The sequence below is a fragment of the Neovison vison genome, chromosome 12, assembly GCF_020171115.1.
Source record: "Neovison vison isolate M4711 chromosome 12, ASM_NN_V1, whole genome shotgun sequence".
Lineage (NCBI taxonomy): Eukaryota > Metazoa > Chordata > Mammalia > Carnivora > Mustelidae > Neogale > Neogale vison.
In genome coordinates this window covers 82,551,827-82,574,925 of record NC_058102.1, presented here as the reverse complement: position 1 = coordinate 82,574,925, position 23,099 = coordinate 82,551,827, and the positions used below count along the sequence as shown (strand labels likewise).

At 36.2% G+C, this 23,099-nt stretch overlaps 1 protein-coding gene across 6 annotated transcripts in view; it reads left to right on the top strand.

Moving 5' to 3' along the window:
• SCAF11 (SR-related CTD associated factor 11) overlaps window positions 1-20,708 on the top strand; it is a 73,838-nt gene extending 53,130 nt beyond the window's left edge. For 5 of the 6 annotated variants that reach the window (XM_044228368.1, XM_044228367.1, XM_044228366.1 and 2 more), the window contains 9 exons: window positions 7,410-7,468; window positions 7,626-7,732; window positions 8,906-9,007; window positions 11,362-11,468; window positions 12,122-14,827; window positions 15,581-15,924; window positions 16,939-17,157; window positions 17,519-17,638; window positions 17,897-20,708. In XM_044228368.1, the coding sequence (XP_044084303.1) occupies window positions 7,410-7,468; window positions 7,626-7,732; window positions 8,906-9,007; window positions 11,362-11,468; window positions 12,122-14,827; window positions 15,581-15,924; window positions 16,939-17,157; window positions 17,519-17,638; window positions 17,897-18,043 (3,911 nt within the window). In that variant the 3' untranslated portion in view covers window positions 18,044-20,708. The remainder of the gene's footprint in view (window positions 1-7,409; window positions 7,469-7,625; window positions 7,733-8,905; window positions 9,008-11,361; window positions 11,469-12,121; window positions 14,828-15,580; window positions 15,925-16,938; window positions 17,158-17,518; window positions 17,639-17,896) is intronic. The other variant, XM_044228369.1, reaches the window with a different exon arrangement.
• The last annotated feature ends 2,391 nt before the right edge of the window (window positions 20,709-23,099 follow it).

Sequence of the window (23,099 nt, the reverse complement as noted above, 5' to 3'; positions counted from 1 at the left end):
GAAGGGGTACCTGCACCCAATGCTTATAGCTGCAATGTCCACAATAGCCAAACTGTGGAAAGAGCCCAGATGTCCATCAGTGGATAAATGGATGAAGAAGATATGGTGTATATATACAATGGAAAATACTCAGCCATCAAAAAAATGAAATCTTGGGACGCCTGGGTGGCTCAGTTGGTTGGACGACTGCCTTCGGCTCAGGGCGTGATCCTGGAGTCCCGGGATCGAGTCCCACATCGGGCTCCCAGCTCCATGGGGAGTCTGCTTCGCTCTCTGACCTTCTCCTCGCTCATGCTCTCTCTCTCAAATAAATAAATAAAATCTTTTTAAAAAAAAAAAAAAATGAAATCTTGCCATTTGCAGTAATGTGGACGGGTATTTGCTTAATGAAATAAGTCAATCCGAGAAAGGCAATTATATGATTTCACTCAATATGTGGAATTTAAGAAACAAAACAGAGGAGCATAAGGGAAGGGGGGAAAAATAAAACAAGATGAAATCAGAGAGAGACAAACCATAAGACACTCTTAATCATAGGAAACAAACTGAGGGTTACTGGGAGGGAGAGGGATGGGGAATGGGACATCTGGGTGATGGGCATTAAGGAGGGTACCTGATTTAAGGAGCACTGGGTGTTATATACAACTGATGTATCACTGACCTCTACAGTAATACACTAATACTAAAAGTACTATCACTGAACTGTACAGTAATACAGTAATACACTGTTAATTAATTGAATTTTAATTTAAAAAAAACAAAGGAAAGTGACTCAGCAGCCCTCCATTCATTCAGTATGAAGCAGTAACAGAGAGAGCCCCTAGCATCTAATAGTGCTCCGGTGTGATCACTGCTCTATGCTGGTAACATTCCTTCTGATGTGTGTTTTCATTGGTTCTACTACATTAAAAGGTTAAATGTTAAAATGTTTCTCCTTTCGAAAAAAAATTTTTTTTTTCATATTCTGCATGAGATTTTTTAGGTTTTTTTTTTTAATTAACAGACTGCCTCCTTAGAAGACACTGAGAGAATCTGTAAATTGTTACTTGTAATTGTCCCAAAGTTTTGGGTAGAAATGAACCTTTATACAGGATAAAAGCAACCTTGGACCCTTAAATTTAACCACTTGATGACTGAGCAAAGAATGAAGAGATTAAATTAAGATGAAAGTAGAGTTAGTGGCAAGTTATGCATATTAAATATATCTTTATTTACTTAACCTGTTACATTGAACAGGAGCCATTGTGTCCTAAGGATGATTTAAATTTCTTTTTATAAAAACCTTTTTGAGAAAACCTTTTTTCTTTACCTAGGACTGCTTAAGTAGATTTTAGAAGCAGCTTAGTGTATATTTCTTTCATTTCTTAAAGTTTTTTGAAGCAGGAAGGGACTGTTCTTTGAACATTTATTTATGGCTTTATGCCTGAAGTTATTTATGTTATACACTACTCAAACTAATGAACAGAGCATATGAAACTGAAATTCTTTTATCTGAATTAGAAATTATACATTAGTTAAAATTGTAGAAGGCCTAATAGATTTTATTGGGAGTTGGGCCACTTAGGTTTTGTACTGGTTTTTCCATTAAATCATCTGTGACTGTCGTAAAATTATGTAAATTGTTTAATTTAGTTTCTTCATATGATGAAGATACTGGTTCCTCACTTGAAGATACTGGGAAAGGTTAGATAGCATACCTTTGGCAAATTTGTTGAGGAAATAATACTTTCTTTACTCACACTAGGTAACTGAGTTGTCATACTTTTTTTCTTTTTTAAAGTCCTTTATGTACTTACTTCTTAGAATAAACATTAATCTTTTGTTTGGACTAATAGTTTATAATTGGTGCAGTTTATAAAAACTGTCCCTTTTTTAGGCATTTCTTAATGGAGTGCTTCTTGAAGTACATGCTAGATCATTTAATTATGGCTTTATTAACTTTGGAATCAATTAATCAAGCTGTAATTGGGTACCTGCCAAATAATGGGCTCTAAGTTAAAAGCCTTTTTCATACTTGTTTGTATTGTAGAAAAGATGTTTTCATGAAACATCTTTTGGAATTAGTATTTCATGATACATGTTTAGGATGTGCTGAATTCGAACAAGGCAACTTTCTAGCTAAGCATAGCAGATTGACAAACATGGCACCTGTTTAATTCCCTAATCCTTCCCAGAACCCTACTAAAATGATAACAAAAGAATGAAAAGAAAAGAAAAATTTTAAGCCACAAGCCCAGAGAACAAGGGAGAAGAGACAGCAGATAAGAGATGTCCACAAAACTTGAAAGTGATTGTGTGAGGTGAATGGTAAAAATTGTCTTAACAGATGGGATGCCTGGCTGGCTCAGGGAGTAGAGCATGTGACTCTTAGGGTCATGAGTTCAAGCCCTGTGTTGCCAATAGAGTTTATTTAAAGAAAAAAAAAATTGCCTAAGCAGATAGCTGAACCTTTCATGGGGACCATGGAGTTAATTAAAAATCAGTTTACATACCATAGAACCTTAGGCAGTCTTGGGTCTGAGGACCTCCATTATCTAGAAGGCAGGGATATGGGTGATGCCAAAAACCAGAACTGGTTAAAGTGTTTTTTTGTTTATTTGTTTTTTTTAAAGATTTTGTTTATTTGACAGAGAGAGACACAGCGAAAGGGGAAACACAAGCAGGGGGAGTGGGAGAGGGACCCTGGGACCACGACTAGAGCTGAAGGCAGACATCAAATAACTGAACCACCCAGGCACCCTTTGGTTAAAGTGTTTTAAAGACTTATTTATTTATTTGACAGAGATCACAAGTGGGGGGGGAAGCAGGCACCCCGCTAAGCAGGGAGAGCCCTATGTGGGGCTTGATCCCAGGACCCTGAGAATATGACCCGAGCGGAAGGCAGAGGCTTAACTCACTGAACCACCCAGGCTGAGGTTGAAGTGTTTTAAAGAACTTTATCCTGCAGAGTTTTAGCGCAACAGGGTAGGGGTGGAGTTCCCCCAGGCAAAGACTGGATGTTTCCTCCATAGAGTGAGTGGTTAAATCAGTTTAAATTCTGGCACAAATGAGGGTAGAGGAAATAACAGTAAAGAGGGAAATTAAATCAAATATTAAAGCCTCTAATTCTCTATCCATGGCACTTGGACTCTTGCTTATTCCTAAATTAGAAATAGGAGGCATCTTCTGAGATGCTAGCTTATCTAAGACAAAAGACTTGAGATTCTAATATTTGGGAGTCTCTGAATGACATAGCCAGATCCCTGCTTAATCAGCTTACAGTGAAACCCATTAGTTGAAACGCTCTGACCACCCATCCTCAAGATTTTCAGTCAGTATTTTAGTGTCTCAAAAATCATGGGTCACTGGGTATTTGTGGGGGAACCTCCAATATAAGAGAGGTCAAAACAGAGACAAAAGGAACTGGATAGAATAAACCAAGTGCTGGGAAAGGAAACTTTAAAAATTAATATTCACAGAGATAAGGGATAGTTCATCATTGACAAAAGAAAGACTGAAAAAAGGCAACTTGAAAACCAAAAATGTTATAGTAGAAATTTAAAAAATTCAACAGAGATAGAGAATAAATTGAGAAAACTGAGAAGGTGAGATGAAAAGTTGACAAGATGGTAGGGTATTAGTCTGTAAGGTTCAGTACAGACTAATAATATTTCAGAAAGAAAACAAGCCAAAAGGCATAAAGTTACCAAGGTACTACAAAGGAAAATTTCCCCAGAGTTGCTGGGTATGAGTATCTAAGTAAAGAAATAACCCAACACCTGGTAAATAAGGAAAAAACTAAAGTGCTTCATAAAATTGTAGAACTGTGCAGATAACAAGATCCTAAGAGGTTCTAGAGAGAGAAAACAAGACTATGTATAAAAGAATGCTATCAACAATGGAGGGAGCACTGGAGCAATGTCTTGAAAATTCTGGGGAAAATAATTGCTAAACCAGGACATTGTAAACCCTGTTAAACTGTCAATCAAGTGTTAGGGTAGAATAGAGATTGTCAAACACGTAAGAGCCCTTGCTTCACTAAATAAGAAAGTAATGAACATTGTTCCAAAAAATGAGTTCTGACCTAGGGATTTAAAAAATGATTTCTGGCCTAGGGAAAAGGTAAATGGGATTATCAGGATGTTGATAGAGGATAGTTCTGAATGACTGTTAAACAACTTTTAGAGGGATACCAGTTCAGACTAGAGTGGGATAGAGGAATACCATTTCCATGAGAGTGGGAAGCTCTCATTTTGGATTTGTGGATTTGTGGAGTTTGTGGATTAGTTGATATGTTTGAGCATAGTAAGAGAAGATTTATACTTTTGTTGAAGAGTTAGCTATAAATTAATCATAGGTAATAAAGAGAAAAAAGGAAAAGAGAAAACAAAGTAGTTAATTAACCTTAGGAAAAGCAAGCAGTTGTGTAAGAAAAATAATCATAATGTAGTATATGGTTCAGCTGTGAATAATGTTTATATAGTTACAGTAATGTAATATTGCTTATATCAAATGTTGATATATCAAGAAGAACATTTGGTGGAAGCAGCAGCTAAGGAGGTAGATAGGGTAGTGGTGTAAGAGAAAAGTCTTCATCTATAGTAAAAAAAAATTAGAAAATATCTGAAACCAGAAAAAGTCAAGGTAGAGTGGTATAAGCTTGTTATTTAGAAATAAAGAAGCAAATATTAGAAGAAACAGTTAAGGGATTTGATGAGTGCTTTCAGGGAACAGGAATTTCTGTAGTTTGCTGTTGTGCTGTTTGACTTCTTGAAGTTTGTACATGCATTACTTTGATAAAAAATGAAATATAAAGGCCTATCATTGCTGTCCAAAGGCAGTTAGATTAGTAGGGTGGATTTGTGAAATGGTCTTTGATCACAATTTAGGCATATCCACCAGTATTGAGTATTTTTGAGATTGTTATTGGAGCTGCTCTATAATTACCTGAGAATTACCCAAAGATAGGTGGAATACCTTTTGAACCAAATTTTCATTTAGCGTCTGGCTAGAAAACAAGCAGTTTTTCGCATAGAGAGCATTCTATCTAATGGTGGCTTCCTGAGATAGGTTTTCAAGTGAGGGAGTGCTGTGTAAACTTTACAATCTTAGAAGTGTTAAGTGAATGAAACTTGAGTGAAAATAACTCAGTACCCTTAGGTACTGGTTGTACTGGTTGTATACTGTCCAACTATTAATACCAGTTCTGTGTCTAGCTGAAAGAAATAGTTAAACTTCTAAGAATGTGACTGGATATCACACATTTTATTCCTGGCTTGATGCACAGTTTAAAAAATCAGTATTAGGGCACCTGGGTGGCTCAGTGGGTTAAAGCCTCTGCCTTCTGCTCAGGTCATGGTCTCAGGGTCCTGGGATCGAGCCCCGCATTGGGCTCTCTGCTCAGTGGGGAGCCTGCTTTCCCCTCTCTCTCTGTCTCTCTGCCTACTTGTGATCTCTCTTTCTGTGTCAAATAAACAGATAAAATCTTAAAAAAAAAAAAATCAGTACTGGGGTGCCTCGGTGGCTCAGTTGGTTAAGTGTCCGACTTTGGCTTAGGTCATGATCTCGGGGGTCCTTGGATTGAGCCCCGCATCAGCCTCCTCACTCAGTGGAGTCTACTTTCCCTCTCCCTCTGCTCATCTCTTTTTCCAATAAATAAATAAAATTTTACTTATCAATAAAATTAATATTCTCTTTTAAATATACGTTGAAGAGTAAGAAAATAAGTTTCTGGAACTCAGCCAGTACCTCTTTCCCCATTGTTGAAATTACATTTGTTAGAACACTTCTGGGTGGGACATGTGTGAAGGATGGATAATAGCAGGAAACAAAACAGCTGTTGTATGGTAGCTTAAAAGGAAATTAGTATGCTCTTAAGCAGAATGTAACCTATTACCAACTGGACTGACTGAAGAAACCCCAAATACATATGGTCTTACAAGTAGCAGGAAACAGGCCTCCTCGTTAGAGTGATTTATTTTAACAAGGTCACTAGGTCCTTTATGAGGCAAGCAAGGCAGAAGATTGAAAGATCTGTTGTCATTTGCACTGTGCACTTTATAGAGTTCTTGAGAGAGCAGTGACAACAGTAGCAGCAGTGGATTATTGCAGGCAACAAATGTACTGATAGGCAAAGAAGACTAATCACACAGGGTCCATGGTAAAGAAGAACTAACAGCAATAATCTGTAAAGATGCTAACACAATTTTTGTGATTAGCAGAAACTGTCCTTTATCTTCCTTAACCTGGAAGTATATATCCATAGAAATAAATGTCCTGATACAACAGGTAAGACCAAAACAAAACAAAACACCCACCATGAGCAGTGCAGCCAGAAACTTTGCTCTAACGGAAAGCTATGTGCTCTTCCTACTTTTAAAGTTTGAGGAGAAAGGAGGGTACTTGACATTGGTACCAGTTGCTAAATGATAATTTATGGGGCTCATGGCCCCAGTTCCTCTGGTCAGTTCTGCTTGAGGTGAGTTAACAGTTGCTGGTTTTTAAGTTACAGCAGGGAAGGTTATATTCAGTGCATTACTGGTATTATATAATTTAACATCTTGTATATATTTTTTGTAACAAAGTAGTGTAAGTTTACATAGGCTGCCAGAAAATGTTGACTAGAATTTTAATACTCATGCTCTGAGCATAGTACTTGCACATGTTTCATACCAATTTTCTGTGTTGTGGCTTTTTAAATTTTCTTTGTATCTTCAGCTTAACAAGATAAAATCAGCATTTGAAAAAATTATAAAATGCAAGTGCTATTATTTTAAATGCAATTTTTCTGCATATTTTAACTTTATCAGTATGCCAGTATATGCCAGTGTTAGTACTGCTTTACAACCTTTTTAAAAATTTTTTTTTTACTATTTATTTATTTAATTAGAGAGAATGGGGTTCAGGGAGGGGCAAAGGGAGAGAGAATCTGAAACAGGCACCACATCCAGCACAGAACCCAACACGGGGTTCAGTCTCACCACTCTTAGTTCATGACCTGAGCAGGAATCAAGAGTCGGATGTTTAACTGACTGAGCCACCCAGGCACTCCTTTGGTTGGTTGGTTGGTTGGTTTTGGTTTTGGGTTTGGTTGGGTTTGGTTTTTATTGGTTTTGTTTGTTTTTCAAGAGAGAGGGAGCAGGGCAGGACGAGTAGTAGGGTACAGCCTTCTGAAATAAAAAGTGAGGGGCACCTGGGTGGCTCAGTAGGTAAGCATCCAACTCTTGGTTTCAGCTCAGGTCATGATCTCAGGGTCGTGAGATTGAGCCCTGTGTAGGGTTCTGCGTTGGGCCTGGAGTCTGCTTGAGATTCTCTCCCTCTTCCTCTGCCCCTACCCCTGCTGTGTGCATGTTGTCTCTAAAATAAATAAATAACATCTTAAAAAAATAAAAATTAAGGCAAGGTAACAGTCATTTTGTGTCTTTGTACAGGAAATTCTACACACAGTGAAATGGAAGGAAAGAAAAATGCAACAATAAAAACAAATAAGGTTTGTTCAAATAAAGAATAACTTTTAGATAATAACATTCTGTGGTGGTTTAGTACCTAACTATAGCTTGGCTATATCAAAACATTTAAATATAACTATTAGTTATCATGGAGGTTTTATTGTTTGCTGTTTCACTAACTTCTTTTTACTTTTCTAGCCTCGAAGATCAAATCAGTGTACCAATCAGTGCTTCAGAAATTTTTTCTCCAATATGTTTTCTTCTAGTAGTCACACTGGAGAATCTTTTACCTGTAGAACTTACTGGTTAGTATTTTCTATTTTAATTTATGTGTTTGTACTTGATGTTTCATTATTATAATTAACTTTTGGTAAAAAAAAAAAGTTCTGGCTCAAATATGAAAGCCCATCTTGTTTCTTGGTTTTGTTTCTTTTGGAAAATAAACTAGTTCTGGTGAAGAGGAAACCTGCTGTTTTATGACCCTCTGTAGCATGCAGTGACTGCCCATGATCTAGTGGGTTTTTTCTTCATTAATAATAAATTGTTCTACACTGGCTTTTTATGTGATGGAGAAGTTAAGCTACTTGTTAAATTGTAATCAAGCAGAACCCTTTTAGAGTAGAACCAGTCATCCTCGAATCTGTAGTGACTGGCATGTAGATACTAAGTAAAATATTTGTGGAATTTGAAGGTTAAGTTGGGGTTTTATTTTTATTAATTTTTTTTTTAAAGATTTTATTTATTTGCTTGACAGAGATCATTAGTAGGCAGAGAGGCAGGCAGAGGGAGAGAGGAGGAAGCAGGCTCCCCGAGAAGCAGAGAGCCCGATGCGGGGCTTGATCCCAGGACCCTGGGATCATGACCTGAGCCAAAGGCAGAGGCTTTAACCCACTGAACCACCCAGGCGCCCCTAAGTTGGGGTTTTAAAATCACCTGCTTTAGTTGAATGAACAAGACAGGTCAGGTTTGCATGATTTAATTTTAGAGCTTGGCAAAGGTTACCAAAGATAACAATTACATCTGAGTAGCTTTTGGATAGCTGAACTCTACCCATTTTTGGTTATAGGAACTGTATCTTTCTTTATTTTTTCCTTTGTCTTACACTTCATTTCAGATGGAAAACTACTGCAAATACAATTTCTGCTGGGACTGCTGGCTGCAGCTTTGGTTCATGGGCTAGAAGACAGTGTTGCTTTTTTCTCTCAGTAATAAGGATTTATTCTGAATTGACTTGTTAAAAATTCTGTCACTTCAAGATACAAATTCAAGCATTATTTTTATGAATCAGATAAACAGAATTTTGATTTGTAGTAAATTTTACAATTAGTAATGAGTTCATATTGAAAGTGTTTAGAAGTCTCTTTTAAATGTGGTTTATAATGCTAGGTACAAAAATTTTTGCTATCATGATTTAACACAAGTATTACGCTGAACTTAATATTTGGAATTCTGATGAGGGTCTAAAATTTATCTTTTAGTACAGAATTTATAGAAATCAATGAAATGAGTGCATTGATTAGACAGAAGAGACAGGAATTGGACTTGTCATGGTTTCCTCATACGTCACCTGGAAGTGGAAGGTAAAAAAATTTTTTTTTTTTTTACCGAAGTGTTTACATGCTAACGTAAGCACTTGTCATTAATACTAAGTAACAGAGGTATCTTAATCAATAGTTGTGTTTCTAAGAAAGTTTTATGCAAATTAAATTTGGTGTCTCAACTGCCTAACGAGGATTGGTATTTAAAGAATCCCTTGAAAAATACCTTTTTAAATCTGTTTAATAAATGTAGATACTTGGGTCATTTAAAAGGGAGACTCTTGAATCCTAGAAACAGAGTTGTGGAAAGGGAGGTGGGTGGGGGAATGGGGTAACTGGGTGATGGGTGTTAAGGAGGGTACGTGATGTGATGAGCACTGGGTATTAACACGCAAATAATGAGTCACTGAACATTATGTCAAAAGCTAATGATGTGGGGGTGCCTGGGTGGCTCAGTTGTTGGGCGTCTGCCTTTGGCTCAGGTCATGATCCCAGGGTCCTGGGATCCAGCCGCGCATCTGGCTCTCTCTGCTCAACGGGCAGCCTGCTTCTCCCTCTCCCACTCCCCCTGCTTGTATTCCTTTTCTCACTGTCTCTGGCTGTCAAATAAATAAAATCCTTATTTTTTATTTTTTTAAAAAAATTTTAAAAGATTTTACTTATTTATTTGATGAATAGAGATCATAAGCAGGCGGAGAGGCAGGCAGAGACAGAGAAGAGGAGAAAGCTGGCTCCTTGGCTGAGCAAGGAGTACGATGTGGGGCTCAATCCCAGGACCCTGGGATCATGATCCAAGCCAAAGTCAGAGGCTTTATACCCCACTGAGCCACCCAGGTGCCCCAAATAACATCTTTTTAAAAAGAAGTAATGATATGTGCTATATGTTGGATAATTAAATTTAAATTTAAAAAATTAAAATTAAAAAATAAATAAGTAAAAGGGAGAGCACCAAGATGATAAGATTCATTGTTAGTAATGGCATTTGGATCTGTCATCTTTCTGTTGTTTCACTCATTTGAATCTTAACCTGTGTGCCGTTAGCTGACACACTACTTCTTTGGTTACGACATTTCCCCTCTCCAAAAGATTTCTCTAAAATTTATTTGACTAAGTCTTTATACTCTGACCTTGCATTCATGATTTTCTATAATGTAGTCCTTTCTTTCTTAGTTTAAGTCCTATAGCTACTGTCATGTTGCTAGGTGTTTTATAAATATATATACTTAAATTAACTTCCTACAAAAAGATTGATTGAGGTCCTTGCCACTGTCATTCCTGTAACATTATAACTTTATCTTATGTAACACTGTCATATAGTTCTGCATATATAACACTGTAATATAGAGGCCTTCCCTCTAGGAATGACCATGGAACAGATATATGAGATCTCAAATTTTTTGTGTATGTGTAGTTGCACATTGTTTTTGAAGCTTTTCTGCTTCTACTACAGATTTCATTGGGATAAAGTAGGTTTTCTTCTTTTTATTAGGCGATCTGAACTGAACAAATATGAATCAGAAAAAAGCAGAGAGTGAATTGGGTTTGGTTGTAGAAACTTAATAGGGACATTGGGAGCTTTGAAGAGCCATTATTCTTAGATTGAGGAATGTCATAATATAATAGAACAACAGAAATCAGTCCTTTTTTTTTCTTTTTAAAAAATGTATTTATTTTGATGTTTTTGCTTTTGATACGTGTTATAAAACAAATGTAGTGAAAACATAGCCCATGTATGTATGACATGCTTCAAATTCAAGTGATACAATTCTGTTTCCAAGTTATGTTAAATTATTTATTCATGGACTGATTACTCTTTAACCTTGCTGATTTCTTAAGACCTTGATTTGATTAACTTGGCTAAATTTTTCTTTGGTTGCCCAGAAAGGGGCGTGCCTAGCGCAAAGGGCATGAAATCACCTTTTGGTTGGGGCTTATGGTGGTTACACAGATATATACATCAGTCAGGTGTCATCAAGCTGTGCACTTAAAATCTGTGCATTTTATTTATCTATACATTTTATTTTCTAAATTGAACTTTTTTTAGAATGAAGAAAAAAAGCAGAAGCTAAAAAAAATTCTTGGCAAAATATTACATTAAATTATTTAGAAGAGAAACACGTATTATATATGAAGTTGCCCTTGGTCTCCTTTTGCCATTAATTTATCAGAAAAATATGCTTTGAAGGGTTTTTTTATATAGCCAGTTGGTAGCCATCTTTGAACATGAGTAACCTGGAGTTTACATTTTCAGTTATTTTGGCAAAAACTAATTTAAGTATACAGTATTTTAAAGTTGCTAACCTGATTTGGGAAAGTAGTAATTTTAAATTGTTGGTGTAACTTTTTTTAAACCATTTAAACAAAATGTCTTTTTTTGTTTTGTTTTAAATTTTCAGAATTGGTTTTATACCCTGGAATATTGAAACACAAGTACTTCCTCTCATCTCTTCTGTGTTGCCAAGAACTATTTTTCCAACAAGTACCATATCTTTAGAAAATTTTGGTAAAGTTTGTGTAATGTTTTTCTAGTCTTTAGAAAATTATTATTAGTTTCTTTCAGTATCCAGTGAGTGTTCATGACTTAGAAAACTATAAAATAAGGTCAAGATAGTAAGTCCTAGATACTTCTGTAAATATTTGGGTAGCGACTTGACTTTTAAATTGTTCTAAGTAGAAAATCTTTTTTACTTAAGAAATTACATCATCAAATCTTTGAGAAACTGGCTAGAAGTCTCCCTTCTGTTTAGGGCTTTAGCATTCAAAATGTAGATCTTTAGAGGTTACATCTACTAATTATGAACAAATAGTGTCAGTCTTTATATTTGTGGATAACTTGTTTTCTCTTGTTTTTTTTGCCTAGGTTTTACCTATTCATAACGCAATGGTATTTATCAAACCAAACATATTTTCTTCTGGTTTTCCTATAGATTGCCCACAAGAATTCAAATCTTGTGATAATTCATTTCAGTAGCATTAAAATAACCTGATAAATACCTGCTGTTACTTAGATGTAGTAGCTATGCATTTATTCATAACTTGATTCATAAGTATATTTTGTTTCACTTTGTTACATTTATGCTAACACAACCTGAAGCCAAAGGCTTCTCATTTATTGAAACATACACTTTTTACTTTTTAAAATGTATATATTATTAGGTACCTCCTGCAAGGGATATGCATTAGCACATACTCAAGAAGGAGAAGAGAAGAAGCAGACTTCTGGTACATCAAACACCAGAGGAACAAGACGAAAACCTGCAGCAACAACTCCTACAAGGAGATCAACACGTAATGCGAGAGCTGAAACAGTCAGTCAGGCTCAGAGATCGCCAGTATCAAATAATTCTGGATGTGATGCCCCAGATAACAACAATCCATCTGTAAGTGTTTCCTCTTCAGGTGCATCAGAAAAGCAAACAAGACAGGCTCCAAAACGGAAGTCTGTAAGAAGAGGAAGAAAACCACCTTTGTTGAAAAAGAAACTTCGGAGCTCTGTATCTGCCCCTGAAAAATCATCTTCCAGTGATTCAGTAGATGAAGAAACAGCAGAATCTGACACACCACCTGTGTTAGAGAAAGAGCACCAATCAGATGCAGAAAGTAGTAACAGTTGTACTGTGCAGGCAGGTGTAGAAAATGAGTCTGTTAATGACTTGAGAAGTTGCAATGAGCACGTAGAAGAAAGTGAGGAACATACTGAGAACCATGATATAGAGGAAGCAGTGGAATCTTCATATTTGGAGTCTCATATCCAAGATCCTCCTGTACTAGTTGGAGAGGAAGAGGACATTCAAAAAGTTGAGAATACAAGTATAGAAGCTAATATTTTATGGTTAGAAAGTGAGACCCCTAAAAATATTTCTGGAAAAGAAGGTGATCAACTAGGAAATCAAGACCAAACATCTGGACTTTCAGAATCAGAGGTAAAGGTGGATAAATGTACAGATCATTGTTCAGATGATCTTCTTACTTGTTCAGGATCTGAAGTTGAAGTAGATGAATCTGTACCAAGCTTAGGTGAGTTACCAGAGAATGCAGAGTCGGTGGTTAATGAAGAAAAAATTATGGAGAGTCCTGTGGCAGAAATTACTGATCATAAAGATTCAACAGTAAAAACAGAACAGCTTGTAGACAGCCCCAAATTAGAATCTTCTGAGGGTAAAATTATGCAAACAGTGGACAGAATATCCATAGAGAGCTCAGAGGGTCAGTTGCTTGGGCATGTTGAAACTGAAGATGTAGAAATAATTGCAGCATGTGATACTTCAGAGAATGAAAATTCCAGTAGTATTCAAGACTCTGAAAATAATTTATTAAAAAATAATCTTAACACCGAATTAGACAAATTAGAAAAGACTGAATCTCCTATTGAACATTCCGGATCTGCAGAATTGCCTAATACACACATTGAACAAATTCAGAAGCCTTTTAGTGAGGACAATAATGAAATGATACCTATGGAATGTGATTCACTTTGCAGTGACCAGAATGAATCTGAAGTTGAACCTTCTGTAAATGCTGATACTAAACAATTGAATGCAGATTCTGTGGAGCACAGTTCTCAGAATAATATGCCATCTTCTGATCCTGCAAATGGAAATGCTGAAACTGTATCTCAACCATCTGAAAGCCCCGTAGATGTGGTAGAGAAAGCCAAAAAGCCTCGTACCCGAAGATCTAGATTTCATTCCCCATCTACAACTTGGTCTCCCAACAAAGATACTGCACGAGAAAAGAAGCGGTCTCAGTCTCCATCTCCCAAAAGAGAAACTGGAAAAGAAAGCAGGAAGTCTCTATCACTGTCTCCCAAGAAAGAATCTGCAAGAGGACGTAGAAAATCTCGTTCTCAGTCCCCAAAACAGGATATCGCAAGAGAAAGGAGACAATCTCAATCTCGATCTCCAAAAAGAGAAAGTACAAGGGAAGGCAAAAGATCTGTATCACTCTCCCCCAAAAGAGACACTTCTAGAGAAAACAGAAGATCTCAGTCAAGAGTGAAAGATTCTTCCCCAAGGGAAAAATCCAGGTCCCGGAGCAGAGAAAGAGAAAGTGATAGAGATGGGCCAAGGAGAGATCGAGATCGAGAAAGGAGAACCAGAAGATGGTCTAGATCCAGATCTCGTTCTAGGTCACCATCAAGATCTAGAACAAAAATTAAGAGTTCATCATTTGGCAGAACTGACAGAGACACTTACTCTCCCCGCTGGAAGGAAAGATGGGCAAATGATGGTTGGAGATGTCCACGAGGAAATGATCGGTACAGAAAGAATGACATAGAGAAACAGAATGAAAATACAAGAAAAGAAAAAAATGACAGTCCAGGTGCTGATGATCCAAATTCTGCTGACAAACATAGAAATGACTGTCCCAGTTGGGTAACAGAAAAAATTAACTCTGGGCCTGATCCAAGGACCAGGAATCCAGACAAGTTAAAAGATTCTCACTGGGAAGAAAACAGAAATGAAAATTCAGGGAATTCTTGGAATAAAAACTTTGGTTCAGGTTGGATGTCTAACCGTGGTAGAGGTAACCGTGGCAGAGGCACTTACAGAGGTGGTTTTGCCTATACAGATCAAAATGAAAATAGGTGGCAAAACCGAAAACCCCTCTCAGGGAATTCAAATAGTTCAGGGAATGAGTCTTTCAAGTTTGTGGAACAGCAACCCTATAAGCGGAAAAATGAGCAACAGGAGTTTTCATTTGATACACCGGCAGATAGATCTGGGTGGACATCTGCATCTAGTTGGGCTGTGAGAAAGACTCTACCAGCAGATGTACAAAACTATTATTCACGACGAGGGAGAAATTCTTCAGGCCCACAGTCTGGATGGATGAGACAAGAGGAGGAAACAACTGAACAAGGTAACATGTTCTGCTTATTTAGTAATACTGTTTTATTTAAAGAAGGAGATTATAAATTTAACATTTATATGAATTGCAATGATCCATGTTTATAGTTTTTAATGTTAAATTGAATCCCCATTTAACAAGTCACTTTGCATTATATATATATACACATCAGCATTTACTGCATTTTTCACCTGTGCGTCACACCCCCCCCCCTTGCCAAAGACTTATGTTCTGTAAGTACAGATTGTTAAAATAGAAGAATTTGAGATGTTCTTGTGCAGGATTTAACTTCTATTTCATTTATCTCAGATGTGAGCATTTGGATTTTTTTGATGATTAGTCATAAATAAGTTACTCTTCTAATAACGATTTACTTTTCCTTGGCTTTTCTTGTGAAGAACATTCTAAGAAAAAAGCTGTTGAAGATTTAAAAAAAAGTGATTAACCTTCTAATTTAGTATTCTAATTAAATTTTATAGGATTATTTCTTCAGCAGATTTCTTGAGGTACTGATTCTTTGCTAATGTTGACAGATGTTGTTATGTGAACTTATTCTTAAAAATAATTCTAAATTGTTTTTAGTTAGAAGATCAGCCCACATAATTTAGAAATGATAGGATTAGACTAAATGATCTGAGATTCGTTTAGGTGTTCTGAGTCTGTTCATTGCTATTTAACCTTACTATAACCAGTGGTTCTTTGCTTCTCTGGCTAAAGAAGTTTGCAACATGATTTTATTTCACAAGTCTTTTTTTCTTTTGATAGATTCTAACCTAAAAGACCAAACAAACCAACATGGAGATGGTTCTCAGCTACCGATAAATATGATGCAACCACAAATGAATGTAATGCAGCCACAGATGAATGCACAACAGCCTGTGAACATCTTCCCGTACCCAGTGGGTGTTCATGCTCCTTTGATGAACATCCAGCGCAATCCATTTAACATTCATCCTCCGCTACCCTTGCATCTGCACACAGGCGTGCCTCTCGTGCAGGTGGCTGCTCCTACCAGTGTATCTCAGGGACTCCCACCGCCACCACCCCCTCCCCCACCATCCCAACAAGTCAGCTACATTGCTTCACAGCCAGATGGAAAGCAACTGCAGGTATGTTTTTAGCATCTAAAGTTTAATCAACATAACCATAATAAGCATTTAGCTGTTAGGGACAGATGGGCAAGAAAGGGCTTTCTGGCATCCAGAACATTTGTTTGATTAGGTTTATGGTAAACCTTCATAGCCTCCTTCACTGTCCTTCCTCAAACCTCCCACCCCTCAAATAAGAAAATGAATTGAATGCATATTGTCAGATCTAAGCTACATATATACTGTGGTTGATGTCCAAACAGATTTGCTTTTTCAAGTTACGACCAAATTACGAGCCAAATTAGAGTCAGCTTGTGGGTGCTTTAAAATAATTTTCCAATTTATTGGACTTTTAAGGGGGTGGGAACTGGTGATGAAACTTAATACTGTCTTTTTGGGACAAATGCCAGATAAAGCTGTTTATTATCTGTTACCATCTGTGTTTCGTTTTCACTGAGTTTACCCTGCTAACGAGAATTGACTCGGAGGCATATAGAAAATTTGGACAATAGTTTGTAAACATAGTGTTTGTTATAGTTCTGTGCCTGCATTTCACAAATTCTAGAATCCTAATAGCAGTGTATAGTTGGAAGGTAAGGGGAATAGGATTCCAGAATTTGGGACTTGTCTTTTTTTTTTTTCCTATCAGCTCTCTGCAAGCCATTTGACTTCACTGTCTCCTTTCCCTCCATCTTTAAAGTGGAGGCAGTACTTTAGTTAATTTTCATAAAGAGCCTCTCAGGAGAGATACTCTTCTTTAAATGCTGTTCGTTTCCTTCTTGTTTTAGTGTTGTCAGAACATGACAATTTGCAGGTGTAATTTAAAAGTCACTTAATGTATTTACATAGATCTCTATTTAAGAATGTTACTCATTTTTCTTCGGAGTCCTTTGGATATACATGGCCTGAAATAAGAATTTTCCCTAAGTACTGAGGTTGACTCACTTTGAATTTTTTTGTTATTTCTAATAAATGACTAAAAGACTTCTATTGAAAACAAATAACTCATTAACTGATGATAACTCTTTAAAACAGGGTATTCCTAGTGCTTCTCATGTAAGTAACAACATGAGTACACCGGTCTTGCCTGCTCCAGCAGCAGCCCCAGGAAATTTGGGAACAGTTCAGGGACCAAGTTCTGGTAATACTTCGTCATCAAGTCACAGCAAATCCTCTAATGCTGCTGTAAAATTGACAGAAAGCAAAGTAAGTGTTACAGTGGAAGCCAGCGCAGATAGCTCGAAGACAGACAAGGCAAGTTCAAGGTTGAGAGCAACCTACATATTCTGTATATGATAAAGATGAAAAAATAACAGTTTTGTTTTGTATAATTGGTAAAGGGAATTTATGTTGATAGTCTTAAATTCCAGTGTTATTTGAAGGGTTCTGTCTAGATAATGTTGGTGTCCAATGAGTTACTGGTAGTTTTTCATGATTAGTTTTAGAAATGTTTGGTATATGTGTTAATAAATAACTTTTATATTTATGGCACCAATATTTGAAGAATTCTTGCAACAATGTAGAAGTGTAGTGTTTTCAGTATTATATTTTTAAAGAAATTTTTTTGAAAGTACGTGATTGGGCAAAGAATAATTATACTTCTTCCTCTTACCAGAAATTACAGATCCAAGAAAAAGCAGCACAGGAGGTAAAATTGGCCATTAAGCCATTTTACCAAAATAAAGATATCACCAAGGAAGAATATAAAGAGATTGTACGGAAAGCAGTAGATAAAGTAAGTTCCAGCATTAGCAGAGTTATGTATGTATTGTTTGAATCACCTCTATTTTAATAAAGGAATGCTTAAGGCTAATCAAAATAATAAGCACTAACTTCTAATTCTTGTCTACTTTTTTACCTTTTGAATAAGTTCACATGAGATATGAAACATAAAAAAAAATATGATTATCTTTTGGGGGGTTTTCAAAAAGCTTTCCATTTTGCTGTAATCCTTTTAAGTATGAGAAAAATATTCCCCCTCCTTTTTTCATAGGTTTGTCATAGTAAGAGTGGAGAAGTAAATTCTACTAAAGTGGCAAATCTGGTTAAAGCCTATGTAGACAAATACAAATATTCACGGAAGGGAAGCCAAAAGAAAACTCTGGAAGAACCTGTGTCTACTGAAAAAAACATAGGTTGAAATGGGGAGCACTATAAAGGACACTATCAAGATATCTGCAAAGTGCAATTTCAACATGTACCTTTAACTGAAAATCATAACTGTGATTGAAATTTGGTTTTGATAAAATTATTTTTTTTAATGTAGAATATAAAGTTTTGTTCTAAATAAATATAGTTCTGCACTGCAACTTCTTTCTCCTTTCCTCCTCCCAAAAATAAAAGCAAATTCAAGGGAAAGTAAAGGGGTTAAAGGAGTGTGCATTTTTACTAAGACTGTGTTATAGTGTGGATACTGGAAGATGTACAGCTTTTTGATTTGAACAGTGGAGTGCATAAATTAGAGTCTTCTAAGTGCACTGGTTTTGGAAAAGATATATATAATACATTTATTCTGTCAGGCTAAAAATAAAGTATGATCTCTATGATTTTTCCCTCTAATTATAGAAAGTTAAATAATGTATTACCATGAAAAATATTTCTAATAACAGAATATACCAATTGCAGGGTTCCTAATGTGTATTTTTAAAGCACACATCTGAATCAATTGCCTAGATAGAAAACAAATTATCACATGAGTAAAATTCAGTGTTCAGAACTTTGGAACACTGCTATTGTATCACCAAATAAAGGTTATGCTGCTTGTTTTTCTTTTGTGCCTTTTTTTCCCCCAACTGAGATGAAGCAGTTTGATTTGCTAGATTTACAACTTTGGAAGTCTAAAACTGTTGAATTTAGAAGACTAGTTTGGAAAAAGTGTTGACTTTGTAAAAATTATGTTATTTCATGATATCTTCTACCTGTCAGAGAAATGATAACTTATTTGTGCCAACTGGGGAGTTGCTGTGGAGTAGTGACCCTCCCTTCCTTGGGAGGAAGGTAGAATTATGAAACTCAAGTCAGTGGCTTTCAGTTGCTCATCTATCTAATCACTAATGAAATTCTTTTCACACTTGAGAAGTCTCCAAATACTTTACAGTGAATAAAGTGTTAATTAGGTGACCATATGGTAGCTATTAACCATGTTGCAAAATTGTAGACATTAAAACCTGTGTTTTGGAAAGAGAGAGGAATTAAATAATGGGGTCTTGGTTAGGTTTTCAGGGACTAGGGATTTGACTATCTTTTTTAAAATATTAGAATATACTAATTTTTACAAAAGGTAAGTTCAAAGCATTAGAGAGCCACTATTTTAATTAGAGAGCCACTATTTTAATTGGCATCTTAGAAGAAAACATGAGTTATATCCATGATAAACTATCTTTCATTCCAGTAACAGTTTTCAGTAGATACCAAATAATGGGAAAGCTATTCAGATAAGATGTTAATGGCTCAGATAGATGTATGCCTCAGAGAGACAGATTGACCCTTAACTAGCTAACCTAGAGAGCAATACTCCGTAGGACTGTGCTTTTCTGAAGTAAAGATGATCTGTTTCTTAAGTTTATGTGCATAATACTTTCTTGGTGCTAGCTTTGATAAGGCAAATATTTTGAATTGTTGGCCCCAATAATGATTGTGCTAGTTCATAATCTTCATTAGATTATGAGTGTAATCCCAAAAAGTGTTAGAAATATTTCCAAGCAGTTCTTGATCTTTATTCTGCATTTCTGGGCATTTGTAATATGATATTCTACTGATTTATATATATATTTTTAATTAAAGTTTGTGTTTAGATACAAAGGGGAACGAAGTTTGGAAGTATATTTCTTCTAATAAAATATTAAGACTGTTTTAAATATCAACACACACCTCCTCATTTGTTTGTTTTGAACTCTAGAAACAGTGGTGTGAACTTTCAATGTATTTTCAGTTAAAGCAGGTTCACACTTTGAAAATTTTGTAGCAGATTGCCTAAGATGATTAATCATACAGGGCATACTTCTACATTTTCTTTCAGTGATGTTTGGGAGTAGGGTTACATTTTCCAGTTTGTTTCTACCATTTAGCTTTACAAACATGTTTAAAAGTTTTGAAGAAAAACTAGGTGGTATGGTCCAGAGTTAAAGTTTCACATCTTTGGTAGCAGTGCCCTGAATTATTTCCACCTTTCTTGAAAATAACAAGGGTGTATTCCATATCTGCTTTGGGGTACTTGGTTACACTGCATTCAAAATCCTAATGAAGAATGTTACTGGATTAGAATTCAGACTTTTAAAATGTATTAGAAAGTGCATGCTTTATGTTCAAAAAACAATGCTTTAACATTCCCCATTCTTGCTTTTTTCAGAAATTTTCATTAGTTTTGCATGTGCACAAACTTAAAAACATTTTGTGGGGTTACAGATTTCTCATTACTTACTAAGATTCAGTATTTACTTAACCTTTGAATCCTTGGTCCCATTAACTTAATAATCACATTGACCAATGATTGAGGCTGTAGTGATGCCTAGAATTTTGAGACTAAAAGTAGTTACTTATTACTTTAACATTCCAAAAGTTTTGTGATTTTTTTTTTTCCTGGTAATTACCACATTTTCTCCATTATCTTCCTTTAAATGGCCACAGTGTGTATTGTTTGAATGTTCCATCCAAAAGATGTAGCATCAGAATCACAGTGGTTGCCCAACCCCCCGTCCACAAGATGTTGTTTGTAGTACGAGGATGGAGTGCTGTCTACTGAAACAATGCTCTTAAACAGATATGTAGTATGTAATATTTTCTAATAAATTCTTTTGATAAACAAAGAAGTGTCTTTAACATTTTATTATTAAGATTCTTGGGAAATGGTGACTTTTACCTCATTATAACTCCTTCCAAACCCATATTGAAGTATTTCTTGGATTTGTACCAAAGTAACTAGCACCATAGTTATATTAATTCCAAGTTGTAAAGCAAGCTTGGAGTCAGCTATAAGCATATATTTTAATAGCATTTTTTTCCTAATTACAAAATTATTGTAGGAAATTAGGAAAACTTTATTTTAGAATAATTTGTAGACGAGGGAAGAAACTGAAAAACAAAAGGAGAAAAACCACCTGTAATCCTACCATTTAAACACAGTGCTGCTCAAATTGCCCATAACTATGTTGTAACTTGTCCTTTTCACTTAAAGGTATATTTAGAAGTTTTCATTTTTCTATAAACATACAATGTATTATTAGCCCCAGGGGTACAGGTCTGTGAATCGCCAGGTTTACACACTTCACAGCATTCATCATAGCACATACCTTCCCCAATGTCCATAACCCAACCACCCTCAGAAGTTTTCATTTTAATAAAAATTCTATAGCATCATTTTTAATGGCTATATAGTATTCTGGTACATACTGTACCATTACTTAAACCAGCCTTCTGCTGTTGGGTATGAAGTTGTTTTTACTAATATAAATAAATTAGTAAAATAAAAATTGTGCTAACATGCATAAGACTGATTTGAATATCTTTGTATATAAAATGATGTATCCTTTCTCAGATTACTCTCTGGGGAGTAATTCCTAGAAGTAGATTATCTGGCCAGTTTTTATTTCCCCATAGAAGAATTTTAAATGTGATTATATATACAATCAATATATAATTTAAAAAATTCAATTATATTTAATGTAAAATTCCATTATTTTCCTAAGCTGATTTCTCTGTCCAGAGAGAACTCTCAAAAAGGTCTGTACATCTTTCCTAAACCTTCAGTGCATTTACAAAAATGCTTACTAAGTTTCTGGGCAAATAGGTTTCACAGATTGTTCCCCACCACATAAAGTATATTCTGTAAACTGTTCTACATCTCCAGTCTACTGAATAAATTGAAGGTATACCTTAATGTCCATTTCTGTTTTATAATGGTTATATCATGTTCCCGTGGTGATGGACATTGAAATTATGTGCAGGTTTTGGCTGTTAGAAACAATTTTATGGAGCACCCTTTGTGACTTAGCTCTCTTTTTTGTGTATGCGATTACACTGAATTTCTGATATGCACGTTTTAAATTTTGGATAATGTTGCCAAATTGCTCTCAGAAAGGGGTATACTACACCACAGTGCTGAATTTTAGTGTAGTTCCACCTTTGATACTGTGACTGAAAATGTAAAATTAAGATTGCTCTTAGTTATAAGGTCTTAATGAACACGGATTTCATCAAACTGCACACCTGTGTGTCAGGGATTCTTGGATTCTTTACATATTATCAGAATTACACCACAATCTTCTAAAAGAACAGTATAGGAATAGCATGTTTATTAAGTCTGTAATTAATAAATTTAAATTAAGCCAGGTACTCTATCAGACATTATATTATATGTGTTACCTCTTTTGCTTTAAAAAAAAACCAATTCTAGGGGCGCCTGGGTGGCTCAGTGGGTTAAGCCTCTGCCTTTGGCTCAGGTCATGATCTCGGGGTCCTAGGATCGAGCCCTGCATCGGGCTCTCTTTTCAGCCCGGGAGCCTGCTTCCCCTTCTCCCTCTGCCTGCCTCTGCCTACTTGTGATCTCTCTGTCAAATAAATAAATAAGATCTTAAAAAAAAAATAAAACCAATTCTAATAATTATCTTTGTTCTGATGAGAAAATTGAGGTACATATTAACTGAGTTACCCAGTTATACAGCTACTTTGTGATTAGAGACAGGATTGAGATAAAGGATTGGTAGACACTGAAGTCAATGCTTGACTTGGGGAGTGGGGTGTTACACTGAGCTCCCAGAAGTAAACTAACAGAACACATGGGTGTTAATGGCTGAACTAAAAAGTGAAGTATACCAGGAGCACAGAAGAGGACACAGCTGACAAGGGAAGAAGTGAGGCAGGGAAATTCATACTGTGTCTATATTTCATTGCCTTTTTAATATTCCGTATTTCCTGTTCTGGAGAGCAGGTGCCTTTGGGAGACTTCAAGAACAATAAAGCTGGCTGGCACCATTGCCCTCCCCCATGCCCTGCCCCCTCCCTCGCCGCCGCCGCCGCCACGCACACCTGTGGGAACCAGTGCAGCAGCAACACTCTACCTAACTTGCCAGCAGTGCACCTGCCCCTGCATTCTCCCGTGGATGCACCCCTCCAGCCAGGCCTGTAGGTCTCCTACCGCAGCAGACCCGTACATAACTTACCGCACTGCACAAACCCCCCCCCCCCCAGCTCTTCTGTGG